At 37.3% G+C, this 25,428-nt stretch overlaps 2 protein-coding genes across 3 annotated transcripts in view; one reads left to right on the plus strand and one right to left on the minus strand.

Annotated features, from left to right (window-relative positions):
* The window catches only part of Sh2d1a (SH2 domain containing 1A), a 31,623-nt gene extending 22,805 nt beyond the window's left edge, over positions 1 to 8,818 (plus strand). The window contains exons 2-4 of the mRNA XM_045139943.1: positions 2,122 to 2,185; positions 7,479 to 7,611; positions 8,781 to 8,818. Of these exons, the coding sequence (XP_044995878.1) occupies positions 2,122 to 2,185; positions 7,479 to 7,611; positions 8,781 to 8,818 (235 nt within the window). The remainder of the gene's footprint in view (positions 1 to 2,121; positions 2,186 to 7,478; positions 7,612 to 8,780) is intronic.
* Positions 8,819 to 18,522: 9,704 nt separating this feature from the next.
* The window catches only part of Tenm1 (teneurin transmembrane protein 1), an 850,812-nt gene continuing 843,906 nt past the window's right edge, over positions 18,523 to 25,428 (minus strand). For both annotated transcript variants that reach the window (XM_004653940.2, XM_045140035.1), the window contains 4 exons: positions 23,736 to 24,123; positions 21,650 to 22,870; positions 20,954 to 21,096; positions 18,523 to 19,378 (listed from right to left, as the gene is read on the minus strand). In XM_004653940.2, the coding sequence (XP_004653997.1) occupies positions 18,620 to 19,378; positions 20,954 to 21,096; positions 21,650 to 22,870; positions 23,736 to 24,123 (2,511 nt within the window). In that variant the 3' untranslated portion in view covers positions 18,523 to 18,619. The remainder of the gene's footprint in view (positions 19,379 to 20,953; positions 21,097 to 21,649; positions 22,871 to 23,735; positions 24,124 to 25,428) is intronic.

Below are 25,428 nucleotides of genomic sequence, written 5' to 3' on the forward strand. Positions count from 1 at the left end.
TAGCCAGATGCACAAGGGGCCCACGTGTCTGGAATTTGTTTGCAGTGGCTGGAGGCCCTGGCGCACCCATTCTCTCTCCCTCTCTCTAACTGCCTCTTTCTGTCTCTGTCTGTTGCTCTCAAATAAATAAATAAAAATAAAAAAATATTTAAAAAAAATAAAGAGGGAGAGAGAGAGAGAGAGGGAGGGAGGGAGGGAGGGAGAGAGAGAGAGAGGGAGGGGGGAGAGAGAGAGAATGGGCACACCAGGGCTTTCAGCCACTGCAAATGAACTCCAGACGCATGCGCCCCCTTGTGCATCTGTCTAACGTGGGTCCTGGAGAATCAAGCCTTGAACCAGGGTCCTTAGGCTTCACAGGCAGACGCTTAACCGCTAAGCCATCTCTACAGCCCCTAAAATATTTTTTATTTATTTATAAGACAGAGAGAGAGAGAGAGAGTGAGGGCCTCCAGCTACTGCAAAGAAACTAGATGCATGCAGGACCACCTTATGCATATGGCTTATGTAGGTCCTGGGGAATCAAACCTGGGTCCTTTGGTTTTTCAGACAAGCATCTTAACTGCTAAGCTATTCCTCCAGCCCAAATTTAATTAGTTTTAAAGACTGAATAATATTTTATGATGCAGTACTACTTTTAAATTGTAATTATTATAATTATTATTGTAATATTTTATAGAATTCTATAGTAATAATATATTATTGCTTATTAGAAATAAAAAGTAATATCAGGAGAAGTTGTATTTCATAATATTGTATACTTATTACTATTATTTTAATTTTATTATTAGATATATTGATTTATTTTTTGTTTTGTTTTGTTTTTCGAGGTAGGATCTTGCTCTAGCCCAGGCAGACCTGGAATTCACTATGTAGTCTTAGGGTGGCCTCAAACTTATGCTGATCTTCCTATCTCTGCCTCCCAAGTGCTGGGATTAAAGGCATGTGCCACACACCTGGCGGATTTCTTTTTTAATTAAGAACATACTTTGTATGGATACATCATGTGTTGGTACCATCTTTTTCTTCCTCCTTGCCGCCATTCCACTGGGGGGCCTCTTCAGTGGGGTTGCTGGTATACCCCATGGGGTTATGCATTGTGGGAGCAGCAGTCAGTTATTGGAGGGAGGCAATTCCTCTGGGCATGATGTCACAACCTGTGGCTCTTACAATCTTTTACCCTGCTCTTCCACAAACAAAATTCCCCAAGTCTTGGTGGGTGTGTTAAGTCTATTTCAGTGATCAGCTCTTAGGATCCTCCGGATTTCTGCTTTGGTATGTTCTGAGTATCCTCAGCATCTGTCTCCTTCACTTTGTGGCTGCTTGTCAGGTTCACTATGGAAGTAGCACTCTTGCTCATCTCCCCACTTGCTCTGTGGTTTCTCCTGGGCTTTGGCTGAAATGCAAGGGGGGTGTTTTATCTCCTCGGGTCTTGTTACCTTCTGGAAAAGAAAAACAGATTCTCCAATGGAGAGTGAAGTCAGCATAGGTTAACTTGGATAAGCCTTATTAATTTAGGGAGATTTTGATAATGTATCCTCTCTTTTAGTCAAAGACTAGTAGGTGCTTGACAATGGAGACCATAATCTTTGTCTCCATAGGATCCAGACCTGGTTCCCAGTTAGAGATATGGGTTTCTTTCCACTGAGCAGATCTCTTAGCCAATCAGAAAGCCATTGGTTATCCACCAAGGCTGTGTGCCACCATTGCATGAGTATATACTTTTTGTCAAGCTTTGTACACTTTAAAATAAGAGATTCCTGGAAATGCTGGTTTCGCTGGTATAATATGCAAGTTAGTTAAATCCATTGGTTTTACTTTCTGTGACTGCAAGGAAGTTGTCCACATTTACCCAGAATATGTAACCTTATTATTTTTTTTTCTTTTTTCAGAGGTAGGGTTTCACTCTAGCCTAGGCTGACCTGGAATTCACTATCTATGCTCAGGGTGGCCTCAAACTCATGGTGATACTCCTACCTCTGCCTCCCAAGTGCTGGGATTAAAGGCTTGTGCTACCATGCCCTGCTCAGAATATGTAACCTTTATAGGTAAAAGTGAGGTCAAGATGAGAGCATCCATTGTTCTTTTGGCATTTTTCAGTAATGGGAATTTATTCTTTCACAGGTATCAAGGTTACATTTATACATACCGAGTATCCCAGACCGAAACAGGTTCTTGGAGTGCTGAGGTATAGCTCCTTTATTCTTTCCCCTTCTTCTTTGGTTATCAGGGAGGTGTTTTGAAATTTATGTTGGTTTTACAAAACAGCAGCCATATCTTACATTACCAAAATATTTATCATATTTGAAGCACTAAAGCTCGTCTCTAAAATTGCTCATGAACCATTAAGAAGCCTTTAGGAAAATTTGGTTCCAGTCCTGTTCAGCTACTGTGTTGAGTGGCATGACTTTTGGGAAAGATGAAAGCTGCAAGAGAATACCCAACTTTTAGTGCCTGTATGAAATTTTAAGGAGCAAATGAAATAGGTAAAATAATGAAATCATGCTTACTTACTGAATGATATTCATTCAAACATTGGTGCTATTGTGTATTAAAAAGTATTACAAAAGTTATTTTCAAATAGTCTATAATATAATTGAGGAGCTTTAACATAAAATAAACAACAATATAAGATCTTGGGGCTTTGTTGTCCGGTGCACCCAGGTTCTAAGTTGGCTCTCTCCTCTTTCCCAATATGACTGACTTGGTTCAGTTATGTTTTGTTGAACCATCTTTTTCACCTTCTGTTTCTTCTCCTGTAAAATAAGCCTACAAATACTCCTTTGCTCACAGTACTCATTTTGAGGAGTAAAAGTGCTTTTACCCACAGAGCCTGGCACATAAGCCTGCAATAATCGGAACTACTGATAATTGCTGAACAATATAGTTGTAAATAGTCTAATGTTCAGTTGTCTAAAACAAGACTCAAAGAAAAGAAGATTTCCCAAATATTCAGATAATCTAGGCTGCTCTGTGTGAGAAGGCAAGACTCTTGGCTGGGACATGTCATTTGGAATATAGAAGAGGGGACATCATAGTGTGTGAAGGTATGTTTTACAAACTCATAGTACTCTTCTATTCTGGGACTTCCTGAGGTTGAAGGAGAGAAGGAGGTAAGTGGGTATATTCTGGGTACCTACCTCGGCTTCAAGTGAGAAGTGCCCTTTTAGCTTGCTTACAAACTGGACTCTGACTAATATTTCTTCAGAACAAAAGGTTTCTTGTGACTGAGAACATTTGAAAGCAACAGGACCATTCCAAGAAATGCCTGTAGAGTAAATTCTACTTCAATGTACCAGAGTAGTGTAGTGTATCCCATTTTACCAATCACTTAGGTCTCCACAACTAGCATATTCAAATTCAAATACTTTTGCTGGTTTCCTGATATTTATAACAGTTTATGTTTATAGTGAAAGTACTTCACTATGATCTTTGGAAACATAAGTGCTAATATCTACTTCTATAATAATACATTCATTTACTGCACTCTAACATGTAGACAAAAAATTGAAATGACTCTAAACCTTACAAAAATCAGTGAACAAGAAAGTGCAAATTACAGATTACACACATTTTAAATTGTTGAGATAGTTTAGGACAAGTTTTAAAGTACATTATTACTTTATTTCTTTGAAACTTTTACTTATTCTTTGCAGTGCTAGGTATCAGAATAAGTGACTTATTTATGCTAGGAAAGTGCTGTACCACTGAGCTATGTCCCACACTCATTGTTTTTTTTTTTTTTGACTTTTTCAAGGTAGGGTTCCTCTCTAACTCAGACTGACCTGAATTAACTTTCCAGTCTTGGACTGTCCTCAAATTATAGTAATCCTCCTACCTCTGCCCCCTTCCCCAAGTGCTGGGACTAAAGGTGTATACCACAACACTTGGCTCATTTTTTAATTTTTTTAGTTTTTAAATTTTTAATTAATTTATTTATTAGAGAGAGAGAGAGAGAGAGAGAGAGAGAGAGAGAGAGAGAGAGAGAATGGGCATGCCAGGGCCTCTAGCCACACTGCAAATGAACTCCAGATGCATGCGCCACCATGTGCATCTGGCTTATGTGGGTTCTGGGGAATAGAACCTGGGTTCTTAGGCTTTGCAGGCAAGTGCCTTAACTGCTAAGCCATCTCTTCCGCCCTCATTTTTGATTTTTGATTGCCACATTTTCATTGTACATAGTAACAGATTTTTAAAAAATATTTTTATTTATTTATTTATTTGAGAGGGAGAGGGAGAGAATAGGTGCACCAGGACCTCCAACCACTGCAAATGAACTTCAGATGCATGCTCCCCATTGTACATCTGGCTTATGTGGGTCCCGGGGTGTCAAACATGGGTTCTTTGGCTTTGTAGGCAAGTGTTTTAACTGCTTAGCTATCTCTCCAGCCCAGCAACAGATTTTATAAGGGCATTTTCATACATGTATATAATATACTTTGGCCACATTTCCCTTCATGTCTAGCTGCACTTTCCTGACCACATTGTCACTTTTTATTAGGATAATACTATAAAATTACTTAAGGAAAAATCTATACCATCAGTAATCAAAATTAAACTTGCTCATTTTTTTCAAACAACTGTTTGCATCACTGCAGAGGTGATTAAGCAATGAAGAATACCTATGTATAATATATGTATAATATATCTGATCTATCTATCATCTATGAATATATCTGTATAGGAGATGGCCAGAAAATAACCCATCTCCCTTAAGATTACCTTTCAGGTACACAATAGAGAATATTTTATGGAAAGGAATTTAGGTTCTTACAGTTTAACAACAACCTTGTTTTAAAGCTTGCTTCCCTCCCTTAAATAGAACATCATATGCAGAATGTTACATGCTTGTGGTCATGTTAAGGAGGAGTGGGCTTATTGAGCACTAATGTGTCCTCATCCTATTTTCTGATTTGATTCTATTTATATAAGAATATTGCAATTATCTGCACTAAGAGAGCAGAAGATTGGCATAGATTATTCCCAACTGCAAAACAGGTCAATTTCATTTTCTTGAAGTGCATAATGCAGTTTTTTTTTTTTTTTGTCTACTAACTTTGCCTTCTTACTAAAATGAATCTTAAAATACTGTGTATCCTTAGAGCTCATACCACCTGATTGAAAGGAATTTTTCTAGAGCATGTTGAATACCAATTGGGATCCAAAATATACTTGCATGAATAACTAAGGTGACAGTGTGGGAAACACATTCTATCTGAGTTCACTGACAGGATAAGAGTTGTCAGTGGAATGACTCTTGTGGTAAATGTTCTTCAAAATGATAGATATTTTAGTTCACCCCACTGTGGGGGAAATCATGGCAATGGAGCTTCCTCCTCTGAGTAAAGATTGTGTTTGAAATCTAGGGAAGTCTGAGACATGTTTTGAGGAATGTGGCTAAACTGAGCCTTCGATCTGTTGAGTTATATAAGACAAGTATCATTTGTACCTTTAGTTTTAGTATGCCATTGCCAAGTGTAACTTAACTCATAGGTCTCTGGCTAAAATGTTGATGAATTGTCATATAGTAATGTATTTTCAGTAGAGCATTGTAAAATGTGTACTGCTAATTTGGGCCTTTCTGGGTATTTTCTCATCAGGAGATCATTAAACAAAAACAACTTTCCCACTAACTTTAGCACAAAAAAATCATGAATTAGTTCAGTGATTTGCTAAGGAAACATAGCCACTCAAATTCATGTTCGTCTATCCATCCAGTGCCATAATTCCTCTATGCCAGCATGGATAACAAAGCCTTAACTCCACTTTCAGTCCCCATAAAAATGATGTATCTGGAAAATGGTTTTACAAGCCACAAGAAATAGCTTAAATGAAGTGTGGTTTGAAATTGTTCCACACTGGGTCACAATAGTTTCTCTCCTGGCTAGTGAATTTAGCATCACTAGAAGCTCTGTGGTTGGGTCATCGTCTGAAAGGGTGGCAGAGACAGTTCTGCTGTTTGTGATTGGCTGTGTGACCACAGACAAGCTTATTAATTTACTTTAGGTAAGATAATTACTTTTCATGTTTATATCTGTCAAATGAAAATAGCCCAAACAGCCAATAATAATCAATGTGTGAGGAAATAGTGAAGGCAAGAGATGGGAAAGTGTTTAAAATCTTTTTAAAATAGTGCTTGAAGGAAGACATTAGGAGATATTTTGTATATATGGCCCATATTTGCAATTAAGAGATTCTGTCTTTGGGCCAAAGAGCTATGTGGACTTCTGTAAGAATGGCCATAATATATTTTTTTTAATGAGATCTCAATGGAAATTTAGGAAGCTGTTGTGACCATGGGTAGGGAGCTGGGTGGGAATCTGAACTGCATCTACAGAAGTGTATGAGTTGGCACTAATTGAGAGCTACAAAGAATTTCTGCAGTGTCTTCATCAAACACTACTTAGCCCAAAGTAGGCAGCCACCAACAGTAACTTATGGACAGTATGTCATCTCTAGCACACTGCCTCGTTGACAGAAGTCTGCATGCCAACTTTCATGTTTCCTCATTAAATGAGAAAAACCAAACAGCTCTTATTTAAAAAAAAAAAATCTCCCAGATGGAATAGCAGAAAAAAAATCTTTTAAAAAACAGACTAGTCATTGTCCAATTGCTTGTCACAGTACTATTTTATTTTATGTAAAATGACAGTTTTAAGCCGATGCCTAAAGCATGGCTCATAAGCTTTCGTGGGAAATTGTCAATCTTGGGCAGTATCTTTTCAAAAGAACTGATGTCAGGGAAGGAATACATTTTAATAGACATCTGAAAATAATGATCTCTTAAAACAAACAAACAAAAGCAAACTATAGACTTTCATTTTCATGTCATAGAGTAATCCTTGTCACAGTGTAGTGCTGGCTGTGAGAACAAATTAGGAAGAAAGGAAAGATTCTCAAGAGCAAATTTTATATGAAGGATAAAGAGGGACATACCATGTGGTACAGGAGTGTGAGCACTAACTAGCCATGCTTTGTATGTATCATAGCAGTTACATTTTAATTTCCAGGGTAGTGTTTTATATTGTGAAATGATGACAGAAGGTCAGCTTGTTGCTTGTTGTTGTTTTGGTTCCTCAGGCTCTTTATTAATGGCCTGTAGGATCTGTGCTTTTTCTGTTTAACTGCATCCCCTCTTTCAGTGAATTCATTGTGGGTAATGGCCTGTGTACCCTTAGAGGTTGTGGATGTGTGATGGGTAGCAGGCAGGGAGGGCCGGACTATGAGCAAGAATGTGTATAAACTAATACCACCCTTGGGAGAACTGAAATGACAGCTCATTAGCTCCTCTTGCAGGGAAATTCATCCAAACAAAAAGTAAGCTCTTTTGGAATGTTATTTTCCCTCTTGCTTTATGCTTTCAAATGCTTGAGAAAGTCACACATATGTTACCTCTTTCTAAGCATCCCACACACATTTTATAGGGCTTTTTGTAGCATTATGAGGTAAATAAATAATTTGGTTGGCCTTTTATTTTCCAGACAGCACCCGGGGTACATAAAAGATTTTTCCGGAAAATAAAAAATCTTATTTCAGCATTTCAGAAGCCAGATCAAGGCATTGTAATACCTCTGAAGTATCCAGTTGAGAAGTCCTCGGATAGAAGCACACAAGGTACTTTGAGTAGGGCTTATTGTTCATTTTTGAGAATCTGGAAACCCAGGGTCAGGGGTCAACCTAGTCATAACCATATAAGTACCTGGAACTTCTGTATGAAAAATGCAACAAGAGCCAGGTGTGGTGTCACACGCCTTTAATCCCAGCACTTGGAAGGCTGAGGTAGGAGGATTTCTGTGAATCTGATGCCACCCTGAGACTACATAGTGAATTCCAGGGCAGCCTGGGCTAGAGAAAGACCCTTCCTTGAAATAAAGGCAACAAGAAAGTAGATGTTAGCTATGTGCCATAGCCTCTATGTGTTTTAATAACACTATAAAAATGTAAAAAATAAATTCTGAGGCCACTATATTTTAATACCTCTTGTTCTGTCTTATTCTACCTAGTTCCCCTCAAACACTTTTTTTTGGTTTTTCAAGGTAGGGTCTCACTGTAGCCTAGGCTGATGAGAACTCACTATGTAGTCTCAGGGTGGCCTTGAACGCATGGTGATCCTTTACCTCTGCCTCCAAAATGCTGTGATCAAAGGTGTGTGCCACCACACCTGGCTAACTGTTTGGTTGTCTATTAAAAGAGGTTAATAATTTGTCTCCAGTGAGATGATATGCCTTGACTTATATAATTAGTATATTTGATAAAAATAAGTTTTTATATTCTTTGACAGGGATCTAGGCTCAGGAATGGAACCCAATTAGTTAATTAAATTAATGAATAGCTAGCCTTTACAATAGAGCTTTTAATTTACAAAATAGCTTTTTTATTGTTCTGACAAACATTCCAATTCTTTTTTAAAAATTTTATTTGTTTATTTGAGAGTGCAAGAAAGAGATAGAGAGAAAGAAAGAGATAGAGAGATATAGAGAGAGAATGGGCATGTCAGGGCCTCCGGCTACTGCAAACGAATTCCAGACACATGTGCCACCTTGTGCCTCTGGCTTATGTAGGTCCTGGGGAATGGAACTGAGGTCCTTTGGCTTTGCAGGCAAATTCCTTAACTGCTATGCCATCTCTTGTGATCCAGTATTAGGTAATAGTTGCTTCAGGTATATCATTGTCATGCCTCATCTTGAATTTCATATTCAAGCTTACAATTTTGTTTTAACATGTAGTTTTAATATTGTGTAAACTTATCTCTACTTGATTTCTTTTGCCATACTTTTATTTAGGAAGAAGAGATTCTGATGTCTGCCTGAAAACACCATGAAGAAGAATAAAACACATTGTACTTTATTTTCAATAATTTAAACATATGCAAAGTCTTACATATTGTAGATAATACAGCTCAGCAAGCTCTAAGTGCATTTCTAACTCCATCATATTACAGCCATGGAAGCATATAACCTGATGTTAAAGCTGAAATGAGCATTGAAGATAATGAAGGGCTTTAAAGTAAGGATTGGAAAAAAAAATTACTGAGGTTATTTTTAGTTACTATATTTACCAATGGGACATAATTTAAAGCACAATGAATACTTTGTAAAAGACTAGGGTCAATTTTTGCCAAATGTAAATAAAAATACTCTTCGGGTTTTTTTTTTTGGTCTAAACCTTAATGTTAGTGAAATGTTTGATAGTGACTTATTAAGATTTTTGCTTGGATGTATTATGTGTGAAAAGGTATTCATGTGCAGCTGCCTCTTAGCCATGGTGTCACAGGCTCCTTTGGATTTGTGAATCTGTGTGCTAAAACAAGTATTAGATAAAGAGTGAAGTGTATTTATCTCTGAGAGCAACCTTCTTGCCTAGAGTCCTACTGCAGGACAGTTGAATCCATAGATCAGCCAGGTGGGTTTGGTGGCACACACCTGTAATCCCAGTGTTTGGGTGGTAGACGCAGAAAGATCTGGAGTTCAAGGTCATCCTCAGTTACATTACGTCCTGTCTCTAGACAAAACCAACAAAAAGCCACAGACTGGGCTGGAGAGATGGCTCAGTGATTAAGGTATTGACCTGCAAAGCCTATCCACCTGGGTTTGATTCCCCAGCACCCACATAAAGTCAAATGTACAAAGTGGTACATACATCTGGAGTTCGTTTGCAGCCACTAGATACTTGGTGTGCCCATTCTTTCTGTCTCTCACTGCTTGCAAATAAATAAATAAATGAAATTCCACAGACTGATCTGGAGTTTACGATTCTATAATGTAAGATACACTTTAAATGCTTCTTGTATTTGATGCTACAGGTTTTACAATTATGCAAGATCCTGTGAAGGGAGTTTACTTCTTGTCATTTATCTGCTCCAATTCCTCCTTCATGTGTGTCTGTGCAAATGTGGAAGAGGTCAGAGGCAAACCTCAGGTGTTATCAGGAATGTTGTCTACCTTCCTCCCTTCTCTTCTCTCAAACAAAGTCTCCCTCCCTTCCTCCATTTCTTCCTTCCTTGACTGGATTATTTATTGGCCTGGAGCTCACTAATTCTGTTATCATGGTTGGCCAAGAAGCCCTAGGGATTTTTGTGTCTCTCCCTCCTCAGTGCCCAATTACAAGTACATGCTATCATGGCTGTATACTTTGTGTGTGTATGTGAGTGAGAGAGAGGGAGAGATTGTGTTCTGGGGTAGAATTCAGGTCCTCATGCTTGCTAGACAAGCACTTAACTGAATGAGCTACTTTCCTAGCCTACCAATTGTTTCTATAACAAGTTCAACTTCATTTGGAAGGGAATCTTCAGCAGCTATGGTCTATGGCCAAAAGATTTATAACTAGGTAACTCTATAAGAACATTGGAAAGCTTATGGTTACATTACTTTTTAGCATTTCTGAGCCATTGAAACCTAAATACAGGTTAGAATTGTATGCTCTGTTTTCTTCTCTCGTTTGTTTTTTTGTGACTGTGGTGATTTATCATATGCCAAGTTGCTTTGGAGATCTTAGAATTCATTGACTCCATGAACATAACAGGAAACTACAGAGAAGAGAAATAAAAACAGCTGTTTCTTGACCTAAGGCAGTTTATTGTTCAGTTAGATAAGAAAACTAATAATAAGGGACAATAAAATTAAAAGAACAAGACAACAATAAGTGAAGTTCCCAGTGTGTATTTAAATCTGCTTTTAGAGGCAGAATGAATCCCTCTGGTCCATAATCCATGCAGAGTAAAGGGATAAATTTCACTATACCCTAATATATTGGATTTCAACATGAATGTTGTGAGCATGGTTAAGAATGAACAAACTGGGTTGGAGATATCACTTAACAGTTAAGGAGCTTGTCAGCAAAGCTAAGGACCCAGGTTTGATCTCTAGTAGCCACATAAACCATATGCACAAAGTGGCTCATATGTCTGGAGTTCATTTCTAGTGTTTAGAGGACCTAACATACCCATTCTCTCTACTTCTCTTTCTCTCTCTCTTGCTCACTTTCTATAATAAATAAATAAATAAAATATTTAAAAAGAAGAATGAGCAAACTCATGAGAGACAGAGCTACTCTTTGTCACTGATGCCATGAGATGCAAAGGTAAAGTATAGTTACCATGAGGTATTGTGGGCAGCTTACCATTCTTGAAGAACTAGCATCACTATCTTATAAAGGAATGTAAAAAAATCTGCTTTCATAATTAAAAGGTATATGTTCAAATACTTTTTAATTACTTATAGTTTGAGTTTAAATTTTAGTGTAAGTAACTAACTTTTAGCTCTATGAAATTGGCTCATTCTGGAATAATCCTAAATATATGAGTGATGTTTGCATGTATCTTTCCCAAAAAGCTTTCTGTAATCATTAGTGGCCTTTCACATTATAAGAAAGTATTTAGAAGTTCTTTACCTAATTGGTCTTAAATGATTCCTTTAATATATATAGAAATAGAAGCTGTTAATAAACTAAAGCACCAATGAAGACATTCGTATCTTGGAGTCATTCCCTGGAAAAGGCAAGTGCTTTTCTAATTTCACTGTTGTCAGATTTTCTAGTTGATGAGGCTCTTCCATCTTTGCTTAGCAGGTTCACTTAACTTTTTTTTTTATTTTTTACCATGAACATCTTTGTTATTTCCAGGTATGTAATAGTGTCCACTATTTCATAAAGATCACATCCTTGCCATGTGTAAAATATTGTTACGCTATGTACATCTGTAAGATGCTGAGTCAAAGAAGAAAAATGCATATATTTCCAGGCATACATCTCTCTTTGGAAAAGTGTCAGCAAGCCCACAAGAAGCATGACGGCTTATCAAATACTTGTTTATTTCTTCTGAAATGCTTTTTTGGAATGATAAGGTCAATAGCGAGAGGCAAGCTTAGGCATTTGACTAGTTTGCACAGAGAACTTTGTGGTAGTCCCCAAGTGGAATAAATCTACAAAGGAAAATTCTGAGTAAGTAATCTTGTATATAAATAAAGAGCTGGGTTTAACATATCCTTTGGGATAGAATAGAGAGCTTAAAAATATGAGAAACATCTTAAAGTCTGTTAAGAATTTTTCAACATCAGCTTATGTTTTATTTTAGGTACTTATGGAGCTCAGATTCTAAAATCTAACAATAATGGAACCCAGATTTACTCTTGAGCATTTCAAGTTTATATAAGGTCTGGTTTTCCTATGAGGGGTGTTATAAATTCAGTTCATATGCATTTATGTGCTATATTTGATTAAATACATATCAGTTATATACATATAATAAACCAATATAAAAGCAAAGAGGCATTTTTGTTTTGAGGTAGGGTCTCGCTCTAGCCCAGGCTGACCTGGAATTCACTATGTAGTCTCAGGCTGGCTTGAAACTCACAGTGATTCTCCTACCTCTGATTCCTGGGTGCTGAGTTCAAAGGTCTGTGCCACCATGTCCAGCAGAGACAGAAGTAATGGGTGCCCCAGAGCCTCCAGACTCTGTAAGTGAACACCAGATGCATGTGCCACCTTGTGCATATGGCTTTACGTGGGTACTGGGGAATTAAACTCAGGTCGTTAGGCTTTGCAGGCAAGCACCATAACTGCTAAGCAATCTCTCCAGCCTAACTACTGTTTTTTTTTTGTTGTTTTGTTTTGTTCTTTTTTTTTTTTTTTTCCTGAGGTAGCGTCCCACTGTAGCCCAGGCTGACCTGAAATTTACTATGTAGTCTCAGGCTCATCCCGAACTCATAGGGCTCCTCCTACCTCTGCCTCCCAAGTGCTGGGATTAAAGGTGTGAGCCACCATGCCCAGCAGTAGGACATTTTGAAGTGTTGTAAATCACAAATTTCAGTATGAAGGGGTTTGCAGTATATGTGTCACACTAATATCAACTCAAATACCTGAAGCTCTATTGGCTAGCATCCTCAGTGTCACTTAGAAATGTCTTTATATGCAAAACAAGTAACAAATGGCAGTTGGCATTACCTGTGATGTAGGGCCTATGAGACACTGTTGTTTCTTTTATAATTGTCACCCTAACCCCTAACCCCTAAACATCCATTTTGTTTTCTTAGCCATAGTATTTGGGCACCTTTTTCTCAGCCTGCTATTATCCCCTTTCATGCAATTTAAACGTTTCTTTATTGCAGAGAAAGACACCAAAAGGAGAGAGCAAAGCCTCTAAAACGTCATAGCCTTGGAGGCATTTACAATTACTGCTGCTGCTCTTCCTTGCTCACTAAGTGGTTGCTCCTGTCAGAGATCTTATTTGTATAAAAATAAAAACCAGGAGACTTCAATAGAGGCATGCCTGCTATGGGGAAAACCAAGCACTCTCTAATTGGACTGGAGGTCTGCTCCATGGGAGGGAATACATCCCCGATACTGAAAACCTACCTTTAACCTATTTTTCAGTCATGAGCCCTAGGGGTGTAACATCTGCTGGTGTCTGGCTAAATGCAAATACTATGCTCACCAAATTGCACAGTAAGCACTTCTCTTAATGTTCATACCCACATATTAATGCTACTCTCACTTTTGGTTAGAGAAGCATCTCTTTTCAGATGGCAGTGACCTTGGGATGACACAGAAGGCACCATGGTGCTGAGAAGTGACAGAGGAGTGAGTGCTCAGCACTGAAATGTTTCTAACATATCTTCCAAGGCCCAGGGTCCATTGTGGAAGAGATGGCAGAAAAAGCCAAAGGAAGGGTCGGACTCTTTACAACGTGCTCCTAGAGACACAAAATGTCCTGGATATGCATGACCTCACAGGTCCTGACACTACCTACACAAGACGATCATAATAGGAGGAAAAGATGCTGACATCAAAATAAAAGAGAGACTGATTGAGAGGGGGAGGGGATATGATGGAGAGTGGGGTTTTGAAGGGGCAAGTTGGGAGAGGGAGGAAATTACCATGGGTTATTGTCTACAATTATGAAAATTGTCAATAAAAAATAAATTAAAAAAACCCAAGAGGCTTCTGTCTTGGATTAGTACCTTTTTGATTTCTGCACCTACATTTTCAAAGTGACATAGTTTTAATTGTTCCCTCTCAAGAAGCCACTTTTTCTATCTCAGGCGACTTGGGAATGCAGTTTGGCGCATGAATAAAATGAGACACAGTATTCATTTGCAATTTTATTTTTTAAAAATGAAATATTCAAAGTACTTTTCTTTCAAATATCGACACATAATGTTTAACTTTAAATATTTACAGCATGTTGTTGTGATGCTCTTGTAGAAAAATGCATGCTTCTGGCCTGAAAGCCAGAGCAAAATGCAAAAGACCATTTAATTGCAGCCAGAGAACATGAACCTGTACAGTATCCAGTCACTTGTCAGCACAGGAGAGCAGGAATACAAAATTGGAACCTATTGTTTCCTAGCAACATGGCTCAGGCCATTATAACACAATTTCCAGTATGATTAGAACCTCTAACTGTTGTTATATAGAAACTGAAAATCTTGGCATACACTGTAAACATCTTTACTTTTCATGAGAAAGTAAGCAGCTAAAAAGAGTAATTTTTATCTGAAGTAAAGGCTGTACTTCTCCTTTCCACCTTCTATCTTACTGATGCTTTTGCCAGAAGAATAGTAAAGATTTAGACATTGTCATGGTTTATACAAGGAAAATATTTTTCAAGGACACAATCTGATATACTAACATTTATTTAAGAGGTTAAAGTCCACCACTAAATCTAAGGAAAGATTTTTAACTGCCAAACACATTTCCTTTGACAAATAATGTAAGGTGACAACTGCCAAGACAAAATTCACAGCAAGTTTAACTCTAAGTATGTTCAATTACTCTTTAGGAAGAAATTTCTTCTTACACACAGTAGTATATTTGGTCCTTAATAGCTTTCACATGAAGGACACACTGAAAAATTGTCACTATTTTGTGGTTGATTTTTTTTTTGCTTGTTTTCTGGTTTTCTTGTTTTGCTTTCCTTTTTTTGTCTTTTATTTTTTGCTCTTTTTTTTTTTTGTTTTTGTTTTCTTTGCAGAATAAAGAACCTTATAAGAATGCTGTGGAAGAGCAGTCTGAGATTTGAAGTACTAGTCAGATCAGCTACGTGTATAAGAGTTCCTCCCAGAAAACAAGAATGTTGCAGCCAATCTATAGCTGTATGTTTTCCCACCAGCTAGAATACACTCCTTCCGAATTTTAGTTTTAAAACATTATTACTGTACTTATACTTTCATTACTATTCTAAATTGCTGTTATACAAACACATCTGTATAAATGCAAAAACTTTTCCTTAACTCTCAGGTGATCTTATAGTGAGGCCTGGTCTAATTAGAAAACATAGTTTGAAAAAAGAAAACAGAAATAACATGATGGAATGTCTTAAACTGTATTTTGATTAAAAAGGAAAGTCTAATGAAAGTTATAAATTAATTTCCTACCTTACTATGTAGGTAGCATGTGAATTCCAAGTTATAAATTGTCAAGTTTTCATAGATTTGGCTATGTGATATATATTATATTATATTATATGTATGTAGTCTATATATTATAGATCTCCTAGATAAAGTGACAATAAATGACACACTTATTTTATACATTATTTTGTTGGGTTAAAAATAAAACACACTCATTTCTATGGTGTTTTGTTGAAAGTGTGAATTGAGTTTTATTTCCCTTTACTTCAGGAATCATGCTTCTAATCAATGATGATTATGATGACAACTAAAATAAATGTATCTAAATATTTTTTTAACTTTGAACTTTTCAGCTTATTTGGATTTCTAGACTGTAGTGCAACAGTGGAAGCAAATAAAATGATAAAGCACAAATGAAATGACCCTAAAGTGTGTGTGTGTGGCGGGAATCACAGAGTATTTCCTGCCTCCAGCCCAGTGTGTTCTTCACAGAAAGTGCTCTTTCATGTTAACTGATTTGAAAAGTATAGGACTGTTTCATGTCAGCCACCTGTCTTATGGATGTGGGAAATGCAGGTATATCTCTTCAAACACTTTTATTGTCATCAGGAAATACAAATGAATTGTATTATTAATTTAAGATTCAGAACTAAATGTTTAGTATACTCAATATCTATATCTTCTGATTAAGAAGTGCCAAAATGGTTCTCTTAGATTTATGATTCAGTCATAACCTTTTGGTATTTTCCCTAAAACTTCAGGAATTATAAAAAGAACAATAATAGTTCAAGACAGTATTAAAACCACAGCTATAAGTGATTAAAAAGTGCATTTCCTGGATATAATACAAATATAACTTTAAGAAACAAAAGGCACAAACTAACTAAATAGGTATTACAAACTAGAAATGCACATTTCAAGGTAATTACTATTAAGAAAAAGCTTTGAATATTTGTTTCTTATGGATATTTAAAGCAGTTTGAAAATGATACATTATTACTGAATTTGCAAAAAAGTAGAATCACTTAAAATATAAGCAAAATAGACTCTAATATTAACACCTTGGATTAGTGATAAAATACATCATCACATTTATGAACACACTTTTATATACAGTTAAATTATTTTCCCATTGATGTAAAAGAACATCAATGGTTCTGGGAACTTAAGGTCTCTTTATAGGTTAGCATGAAGGTATTCAAATTTTCAACAAGTTTGTGAATAATTTCAGAATTTCATATAACACAGGTCTGATTCAGGAAATACCCAATAATATGAACTTAGTTTGGATTAGCAATGTCTTGAGCTGGTGTGCTTCCAACTACAAAGAAAGATGATAAGTTTATCATGAATTGTCATTTCTCTCTCTACTTATCTCTGTCTCTCTGCTTGTGTAAGAATGTGATAATCCAAACCTGAAGGTTTTAAAAAATAAAATCTTTGAATTTACCCTCCCTTGCTGTCTACTGGGGTCATTTACTCGTCCTTAATTTTTATGTAACGAGTCAGAGTCTTTAAAAGTCTTAACATGAGCATGGACTCTGACTTTGCATATTTCCAGTGAATCTGTCATGACAAAGCAAGTCAATGATGCCATACTCCATTTAGGTAGCAATAGCCTAAGAAAGAATGTAAATAAACATTTCATTATAAATTCTCCTTCAGACGTGGCAAGTGTCTACACTTGGTGATGATAGTACAGAGGCTGGCTGAGGGAAATTTTCTACTGGTCATGCTATGCTGTCATGGATTTTCACGTGTGGTAACTTCAATTACACAGCATTTTACAAACTGTCCCTTTGTTATTGGGCACATATCTCTCAGCTCACCTAGGGGCTTCTTTTACTGCAGGATTCATAGAGATTGAAAAAGAATGCAGCTTATAGTAACACTAATCCTGACCTTTCTCCAAATTTTGAGCGATGATGGAACAAAATAACCCATCTTGAAAATAGCTATTTTCCTAGGCAGAAGTGATGATGAAATAAAAATAAAAAAAAAACAGAGAACTAATATAACCACACAAATGACATTAGTAAAACCTAGGCTGTCTATAATTAGTTGAAATGTTTTAAGTTGGAAAGTGTTCACTTAACTAATTTTTTTCTTAATATAGCTGGGAGAGAGGTTCAAAACATAATTATGCATTTGAAAGATGAATGTAAGATAGATGAAATGATGTGACAGCAACTACTATTATGTTGCCTTTGGTCTTCCCTTTGGTACTTTCCTTTTCCTTTATACTAGGTCTTTTTTTTAAGGTATTGGCTCTCATGAATTTCTGCAGTAGAAGTTAATGTGTTTACTAGCATCCAGGCATGTATGCCTGCTAAAGCCTCTTGTATTGTACCAGAATCATAAGTTTTTGGTAAATTACCTTTCATGTGCACAAAACTACTGGATTAGTGTATAAATATTGAATTGCTAATGTGAAACTATGACCAAAACACACTCTATATATAAATGAGAAATTCCTACCCAGGTTAATAAAAGCTATGTTTACATGAGGCCAATACAGCTGGACAATTTGGTTAAAAAATTGAGTCAAAACAGGTTTTATGAGAGAAGTCACATTGACCAGCTGTTTTGGTATCATGTGCACACAAGCAAATAGTGGCTCTTCGGTTTGCTTACCACAACCACAGGGAGACATGGTAAACAGAATCCAGCCACCACACGCCAAAACACAGCACAACAACATGGCATTTACTTTAACAAGCAAGGAGGAATAACCAGGAAGGGAGGGAAAATGGGTCCTGACTCTAGGAGATGGTCATTGAGGACATTTTACACTTCTTTTTAAGTTGCCTAGAACAGATCTGGAAAATGTGAGGGGGTTGGCAGTTTTTTGAGAAGAAGGTTCAGATACTATTGCACCACTTTTTCAAGTAGTCTATAAGTTCTGCCAATAATTAGATATGAAAACTGCTGTCACAATAGAAACAGGAAACCTTGGGTTCTTTCTGTGTAGTTGAACATATGCACGGCTCAACAAACTTCAAGTGGTGCCTTCTGAAAACATTTTTGTTAGTTGAGTTCAGCTTGTGTTCTTTTGAATACTGCCACAAAGAACTAAAAACTCTGTCATTTCTTAAAGAGTTTAAACAAACAATATTAAAATACCATCTTCTGTCACATTGAAAGGCAGTTGGATATGTTTTTCCTCCATATTTACATATACAGAGTTCTGATCTAGAAAATCAATACATAAACCATTTTTTTTTTTGTGTTAAAAACAGACAGTCTTTGGTGACGCAAAGGCAGAGATTTTTTTGTTACCTCCTGCCTATTTCGCTCTGTCTCATAAAGTGAATATTGTTGGCACTGTCAGAAAGTTCTAAATACTGCTCAACAGACAACACAAAATACCCATCATAACCTTGTACCCTCCCAGCGCTCAAGAGCTGCTGCTTCTCCCCCTCTGTCCATGCCCGAATCCCTTCTTCCCCTTCTTGCAGTCTTCTTTGTTCCTTAGTCCAGGCCTGGGCCACAGCACGCTGTCTTGCAATCTCCAACACGTGATTCTTTTCCTCTTCTATGGTTGTCCCATACCGGATGTTGAAACACAGGGCTCCATGCTGCAGCTGAATATCTGCAAACCGTCTAGTCCTCCCATTCAACACCGAAGTCATCTGGGACACAGTGACATTGACGCCATTCTCCAGAATCCGCCTCCCCCCAGTGTTTCCAATGAGAACCAGGTCTTCCTCCAGGGACCCAAGCTTAATAAAATAGTGAGTGTCCCTCCCCTCTATTGTAAAATGTAGGTTTTCCAGATAATGAGCATTATTGAGAATGGCAGCAAGCCGCCTGCTATCTTCATTGGCTACACCTATAATATCAGCTGTTACGGTGCCATCCTTGATGGCAAATTTTATACCTTTTCCAAAGACAGAAGGGACAGCAGCAAACCTTGGTTGCTTCCCTCCTTCAAGGCACCGCCCCTCATGATATCGGGGAGTCATAGGAAGTTGATCCAAAGAAATAAAATTCCTCAGCTGTTTCTGGAGCTCACACTGAATACCCAGGATCGTCTAGGAAAGAAGACACAAGGTAAATGTAGCACCTGCCCCAAGCATGTGGCAGGTCAGACAACTGGCACATGCATGGGGAAGAGTGGAAGAACAAGCTGGCAAGGGTGGGTTTTTTTTTTTTTTTTTTTTTTTTTTTTTTTTTTTTTTACTATGTTGCCACCAAGTTGTTTTTTTAGAAAAACAAGCCCCAGCTTCAATCTACATTCAAGACTGTGAACAGTCTAACAGGTGGCTGATTACTTAAGTAGCCTTGCATCTTGGTTTAGGGGAATGTAAGAAAGTACGCTCAGATCTGATAGCATAGCATTTCCTAGCTTGAAGGAGCTTTGAATGGGTTCAGCTTTCCACAAAACACAGAGATTGTATTTTCTTCAATTTAACTGACACTGATTAAATGTCATTATTGCATGTGGAGAAATAAATTAGGCACAGTGAGGTGGAATAGAATGTATAAGGCTTAGTTTCTACTTTTGACCACTTAAGACATCATAAATAATGATGGATATATATGCAGACATACACTCATATTTTTATGTGTACTTAAAGTATTTTATTTGGACAATTTTCAAGTAAACTAAGAAATAAAGGGAAATGGGCCATGAGTCAAGATAGGAGACCACAAAAGGCAAACAAGAGGTGAGGAGAAGGGGGAAAAGAAAAAGGAAAGATGTAAGAGAGAAGGAAGGAAACAATGTTAGGAGAGAGGGCACAAGGGGGGAGGAGGAAAGGGTAAAGAAAGGAAGGAAAAGAAAAGAAATGCTTTAAACACCACAATGAAACCTAATTTTTTGTATGCTGACAAAAGAGACAAAAGCCAATGAATCTCCTTGTATCCAGAAAATTTTAACATTTCACAACCTTTAAAAAAGGCTTTTAATTTTAAAAACCATTTATGTATAAGATGTTTTAAAAAGAAATAAGTCTATAATATCTATTTGGAATTTCCTCTCCCTTGTAAATTTTTGAATTTGTCCCCAAATTTCAGTTTTATGTTGTTAAGTACATTTTTACAAATGTAGACATTCTTATTACTTTCTCATTTTTACTTATATCTCATACTCCTTATGAAATGATCTGGTAAGCCTTGGATATTTTGCTCTTCCTGTGAATTTTTTAGGGACTTTCTTCCTATAAAATTTATTAACTTTATTTATTGCAGTTGTATATTTTATCAAAAGAATTTTATTTTTTCTCATGTTTTTAAGGTGCCATCCTCCAAATTATTTAACAGTTTGAAGTTTGATGCTTTCTTGTCTCTTGTGAGCAATTTTCTCTATATAGAATCCATTATTGCATTAGCTAGCCCATTTCAGAATGTCATGAGTTTAGTTCCTCTCTACTCTTACTGAGCTATGCCAGCTTCCATCAAGTAACCTGCTGGGTTTTCCTTTTCCCAAAGCTATTTTTTCAAGATCTTTTTCTTATGGAAGCCACCTCATAAGTCATGCACATGTTAGTGAATATTAAAAGATTAAAAAAGAATTAAGCACACACCCACATATAATTTCCTTGTATTAGATACTCTTCTGTCTTTGTTTGTTGTTCAGCAAAACAGATGATAAAACTTTTACTAACCTTTCCAGGATCCCACTCTTGAGTTTTTGTCTGAAGCTGAAGAAGCTCATAAGTTAGTTCCAAATTTTCTAACTCTGGTTTGGGAAAACCAGGTAGGACATTGTGTAACTGGAAACCAAACAGCTCCAACCAACTTCCAATGTCTGTGAGACATAAAAGTTAAAAGAAACAAAAAGCATTCAAAAGTCTATTTAAACTTAAAATATGTGCTCCTTCCTTCAATGCTTACATAATAAGAAGGCAGGATAACAACCTCCCCTTTGTGATTCACACTAAAACACATGATCTTCCCCATTACAGGGGACACTTTTGGCTTGTGGACAAATCTCAGGAATAGACTGTCTACTACAATGAAACTGTTAATGTGGTATTGGTTTTAAGACCCCCTAGACTATGCTACTGGATTTATTTCATGCAACATAATCCTGAGTTTTATCTTTCATGAAATTACTTCTACAACCTTACAAGAATGAAAAAGAAATACAAACAGCCTAAATTGGAAAAAATGCACTGGATATAACAGCATAATGTTTGATGGGAATTTGCACATTTTGTTTACTCTAGAAAACAAAGAGAAAATGAATACACCATAGCTTGTGGTAGGAAGAAGGAACATACTTATAAAGGCATTAAGATTCTGCGATACAATAGCCCGAGTTAGCCCAGGTTTAGATTAATTTTATATAATTTAAATACCTGTGGTATACTTTGCAACATCTTGAATTTTGCCAACTGGGTAGTTATTTTCAAAGGAGTAGAGGTTGAATGGTTTAGGAAGGAGGTTCAACTGTTTCCATATGTGATGATTAGGCGTCGTCCATCTACCAGCAACAACATCATAATCTCTTTGCCCTAGATGCACTAATTTAGTGAGGAAATCATAGAGTCCTCCATGAAAACCAATGATGACTTGAAAGTCAGGGTAAGTGTCATGATAAATATCGCCATAAGGTGTGTACAATATCTCTTTTATGACCTGACCTCGACTGCTGAACACAGCTAGTGGGGTGCCAGTGTTATCACAGGCTACATAATATTCTTCACCACTGCTTAGCTCCATGGCAATAAGGTGACCTTGAAGATCATAATACAGAGATGTAATCTCTGAGCTTGTGTGGTTGTACAGATGAGTAACTCTTATAGGGTTGGCAAGGTCTGCATAAAAGAATTGGAGATGTTGCCCCAGGCTGGATTTACTGGCAACACGTCGCCCAAGCCCATCATAGTAATACTGTACAGTCCAGCCAGAAACCTTATTGTAGGCTTTCTGCAGCAGACCATTAGAGCTATACTCAAATATGTCATTTCCCCTCTGCCTTAGAAAGCCATCTTCATCCATTTTGTACTGAATTTCTCCTAGTCTGGTGATGCGGTCTCGGAGGTCATATCGGAGAGGAGTAAGACGGGCACTATTCCCATGGCTCAAGAGGTTGATGTTTCCATTCAAGTCATAACTATAACGCCACTGGGTTTTGTCATTTACAGATACAGTTTGAAGTTGCCCATCTGCATCATATTCATAGAAGTACCTTGTTATATTGGCATCTACTCCTACCCTTATATCACATATAACCATACGGCCCATATTATCATACTGAATAGTCATCCAGTAGGCAATTGCCTTTAGGATTTCATACTGGACTTCAATGACTTGCCCATTGGCACTGAAGATCTTGGTGTGCTTCATCACTGTAGTAGTTATGACCTGATTTAAGTCATAATTAATTACACTGAATTTTCCAAACTGCTCTGTTCTACCAGAGACATCAACATATCGGTACAGATCTATGGGCAAAGGGGTCTCATTGATCACAGCTTGCATGCTGGTAACACGGAAGTTGTTGTAACTGTAGTCAAACCGTGCATTCACAAGGCCTTCTTCACTGAATCTGAAAATCTGTCGTCCAATAAGAGGTCCTGCAGGAACCAAAATAAAAAATTATGAGAAAAGGCCAGGTGATAAAGGTAAAGCTATTTGAAAGGTCCAGTATCACTTTATTAAGTATTGATACTTTACACTTAAAATAAGATATTATTTTTTGACACTGGATGTCTGACACTTAGGCATGCCCATATCTATCCAGCTATGTCTATATATCTCTACCTGTATCGATATATGTGTGTATTTCTGTAGTGCTAGTCACTAGACATGGAAAGATAATGTATAGCATAGTTACAGAGCAATTTAATTATAGAAACTACAGAAGTAATAACCCATCCAGTAGCCTTGGGGGGATGAAAGTGATATTATGAACATGCTTTCTTGCTACAATCACTGGCAAAAAAAAAAAAAAGCCTTCATTTCATTTAACCTTTGCTACAAAGTCAGATGGCCAGGTTCTCACAACACCCAGTATTAAAGAAATTGGATCAGAGCACACGATGAAATAAATTCAAAAGTTCTGATTTCTGCCATCACTGAGGATTATGGAGGCTACACAAGGCTTGAGCTAGTTTCAGAGATTCATATATTGTAGGTACATCTTTGGGATGATATGAGGGTAAATTGGAATCATTATAGAGTTAGGCTAAGTATTTAGGTTGTCATTTTTTTGAGATCTGAAAGAAAGAAGTGCACTATATGTTTTTAAGAAATCAGTTCTTAGGTAGATTATAATAAGTTCAAAATTTAGAGTGGAAGATAATTTGATAAGTGAAAGAAAGGTTTGTTTACTCAAACATACATACAGAGGTTAACACTTCTGAGTGTGGACTAGAAAAACTTGTTTCCAAAAGATTATGGATGTTGATGTACAATGTTAGCAACCCTTTCATCACAAACCTGTTTGTCTGTATCTGATGGTACAGATGAATCCATCATGCATCAGGTGTATTGTCTTAATCACTCCAGAAGACTCTTCATATGTTAAAGTGACCTGAGTGGTGTCATAGAGGATCTCAGACAGCCTTGCTTGCTTTGTGTACTTGTATAAAACTCTGCGCCCTGTCCCCAGATGCAGAGTCTGTAGCAGTCGGCCATCTCGACTGTAGTCTTGGATAAAAGAAGTGCTACTGTCTGGTGGAGTGTAGATATTCCGGTAGTAGCCCACTGAAAGCATGGTTTGTAAGCTGTGGCGCACCATACTAGGCATGGTGACTGACAGCAGACAATCTGACTGGTCATACTCAAAGATGTAGCGTCGCTGGCTATGTAAGAGAAGCATCACAGACTGCAACGAGACAAAGACAAAAAACAATACCATGGATACCACTGAAGTTAAGTTAATAGAAAAACACATTCATCCATCCAACACAAATTTATTGAGTACTTACTATGTGTCAAGCAATGTGGCAAATCCTAGTGGACATATTAGTACACAATAATGGTGTCTATATGCATGGAGCTTATAGTTTAGGGAAGGAGGAAGAAAGTGCAGAGTACTAATGGAAAGTGAAGGAAGAAGAGTTAACTCAGACTTACGAGGTCAGAGACGACATCCTGGGAAAAGTGACATTTGATTTGAGACCTAATGGATGAGTAGGGCTTGGCTTGGTGAAGGCAGGGAAATGTATAGTGCAGAAGGAGAGAGAACTCCTGGCAAATGACCCAACATTAGGAGGGCCTGCATCTGAAGGAAACGTGTGTGTGTGTGTGTGTGTGTGTGTGTGTGTGTGTGTGTTTCAGAGGCTGGGAGGAATTCTGCGTGTCCACAGCATATGTGTGTTGGGGTTGCCTGCAGTGAATGGTAAGAGATGAGTAAAGCTTGGCAGCTGAATATAGATCATGCTGGTGTTTTTAAGCCAAGGTAAGGAATTAGGATTTAAGCATGTTGGCAACTGGGAGTCATCATAAGGTTTTAAATAAGCTGAGGGACAGGAAGAGGTGGGAGGAATAGTCAAGTTGGTATTTTAGAAAGGTCATTGTTGCTTCAATGTGGAGATGGATTGGAGGGAGGTAAAATGAAGACAGGGTATGCTACACATTAACTTTTCACCACCTAAGAGTATTGATTTCACAAATAGATGCTTTCCTGAAAAGTTACACATTGAAAATTACTATAGTTGTTTTGCAACTCATGTTTTAAACATTCATGTTTCAGTTCATGTTTTACTATGAGCATGGAATTAAAAGTGAAAATTCTGCGGTTATATATTACCTTTCTCCCAAACAGATACATATTTCAGGAGCAGTTATTTGTTGAAGTATAATACCTCACATAATAGGTGTTTCATAAACAATGGCTGATATTATTTTAAATATAAACATAAGGCAGGCCTGATGGCCCAAGCCTGTAATCCCAGCTACTCAGGAAGCTAAGGCAAGAGGATAAGTACAAGGCTTTTTAGGGCTACAGAGTCAGTTCAAGGCCAGCTTGGGCTAGGTAGTAGGAGCATGTCTTAAGATATTTTTTACAGGATTTTGGCTATATAGCTCCAGGATAAATTGCATGCCTAGTATGTTCGCCCTGGACATAACTCTGTAAGGGAGCTTTATCCTCTTGAGAGTTACCAAACAAGACCACATAGTTCAGCTT

The sequence above is a fragment of the Jaculus jaculus genome, chromosome X (genome assembly GCF_020740685.1).
Source record: "Jaculus jaculus isolate mJacJac1 chromosome X, mJacJac1.mat.Y.cur, whole genome shotgun sequence".
Lineage (NCBI taxonomy): Eukaryota > Metazoa > Chordata > Mammalia > Rodentia > Dipodidae > Jaculus > Jaculus jaculus.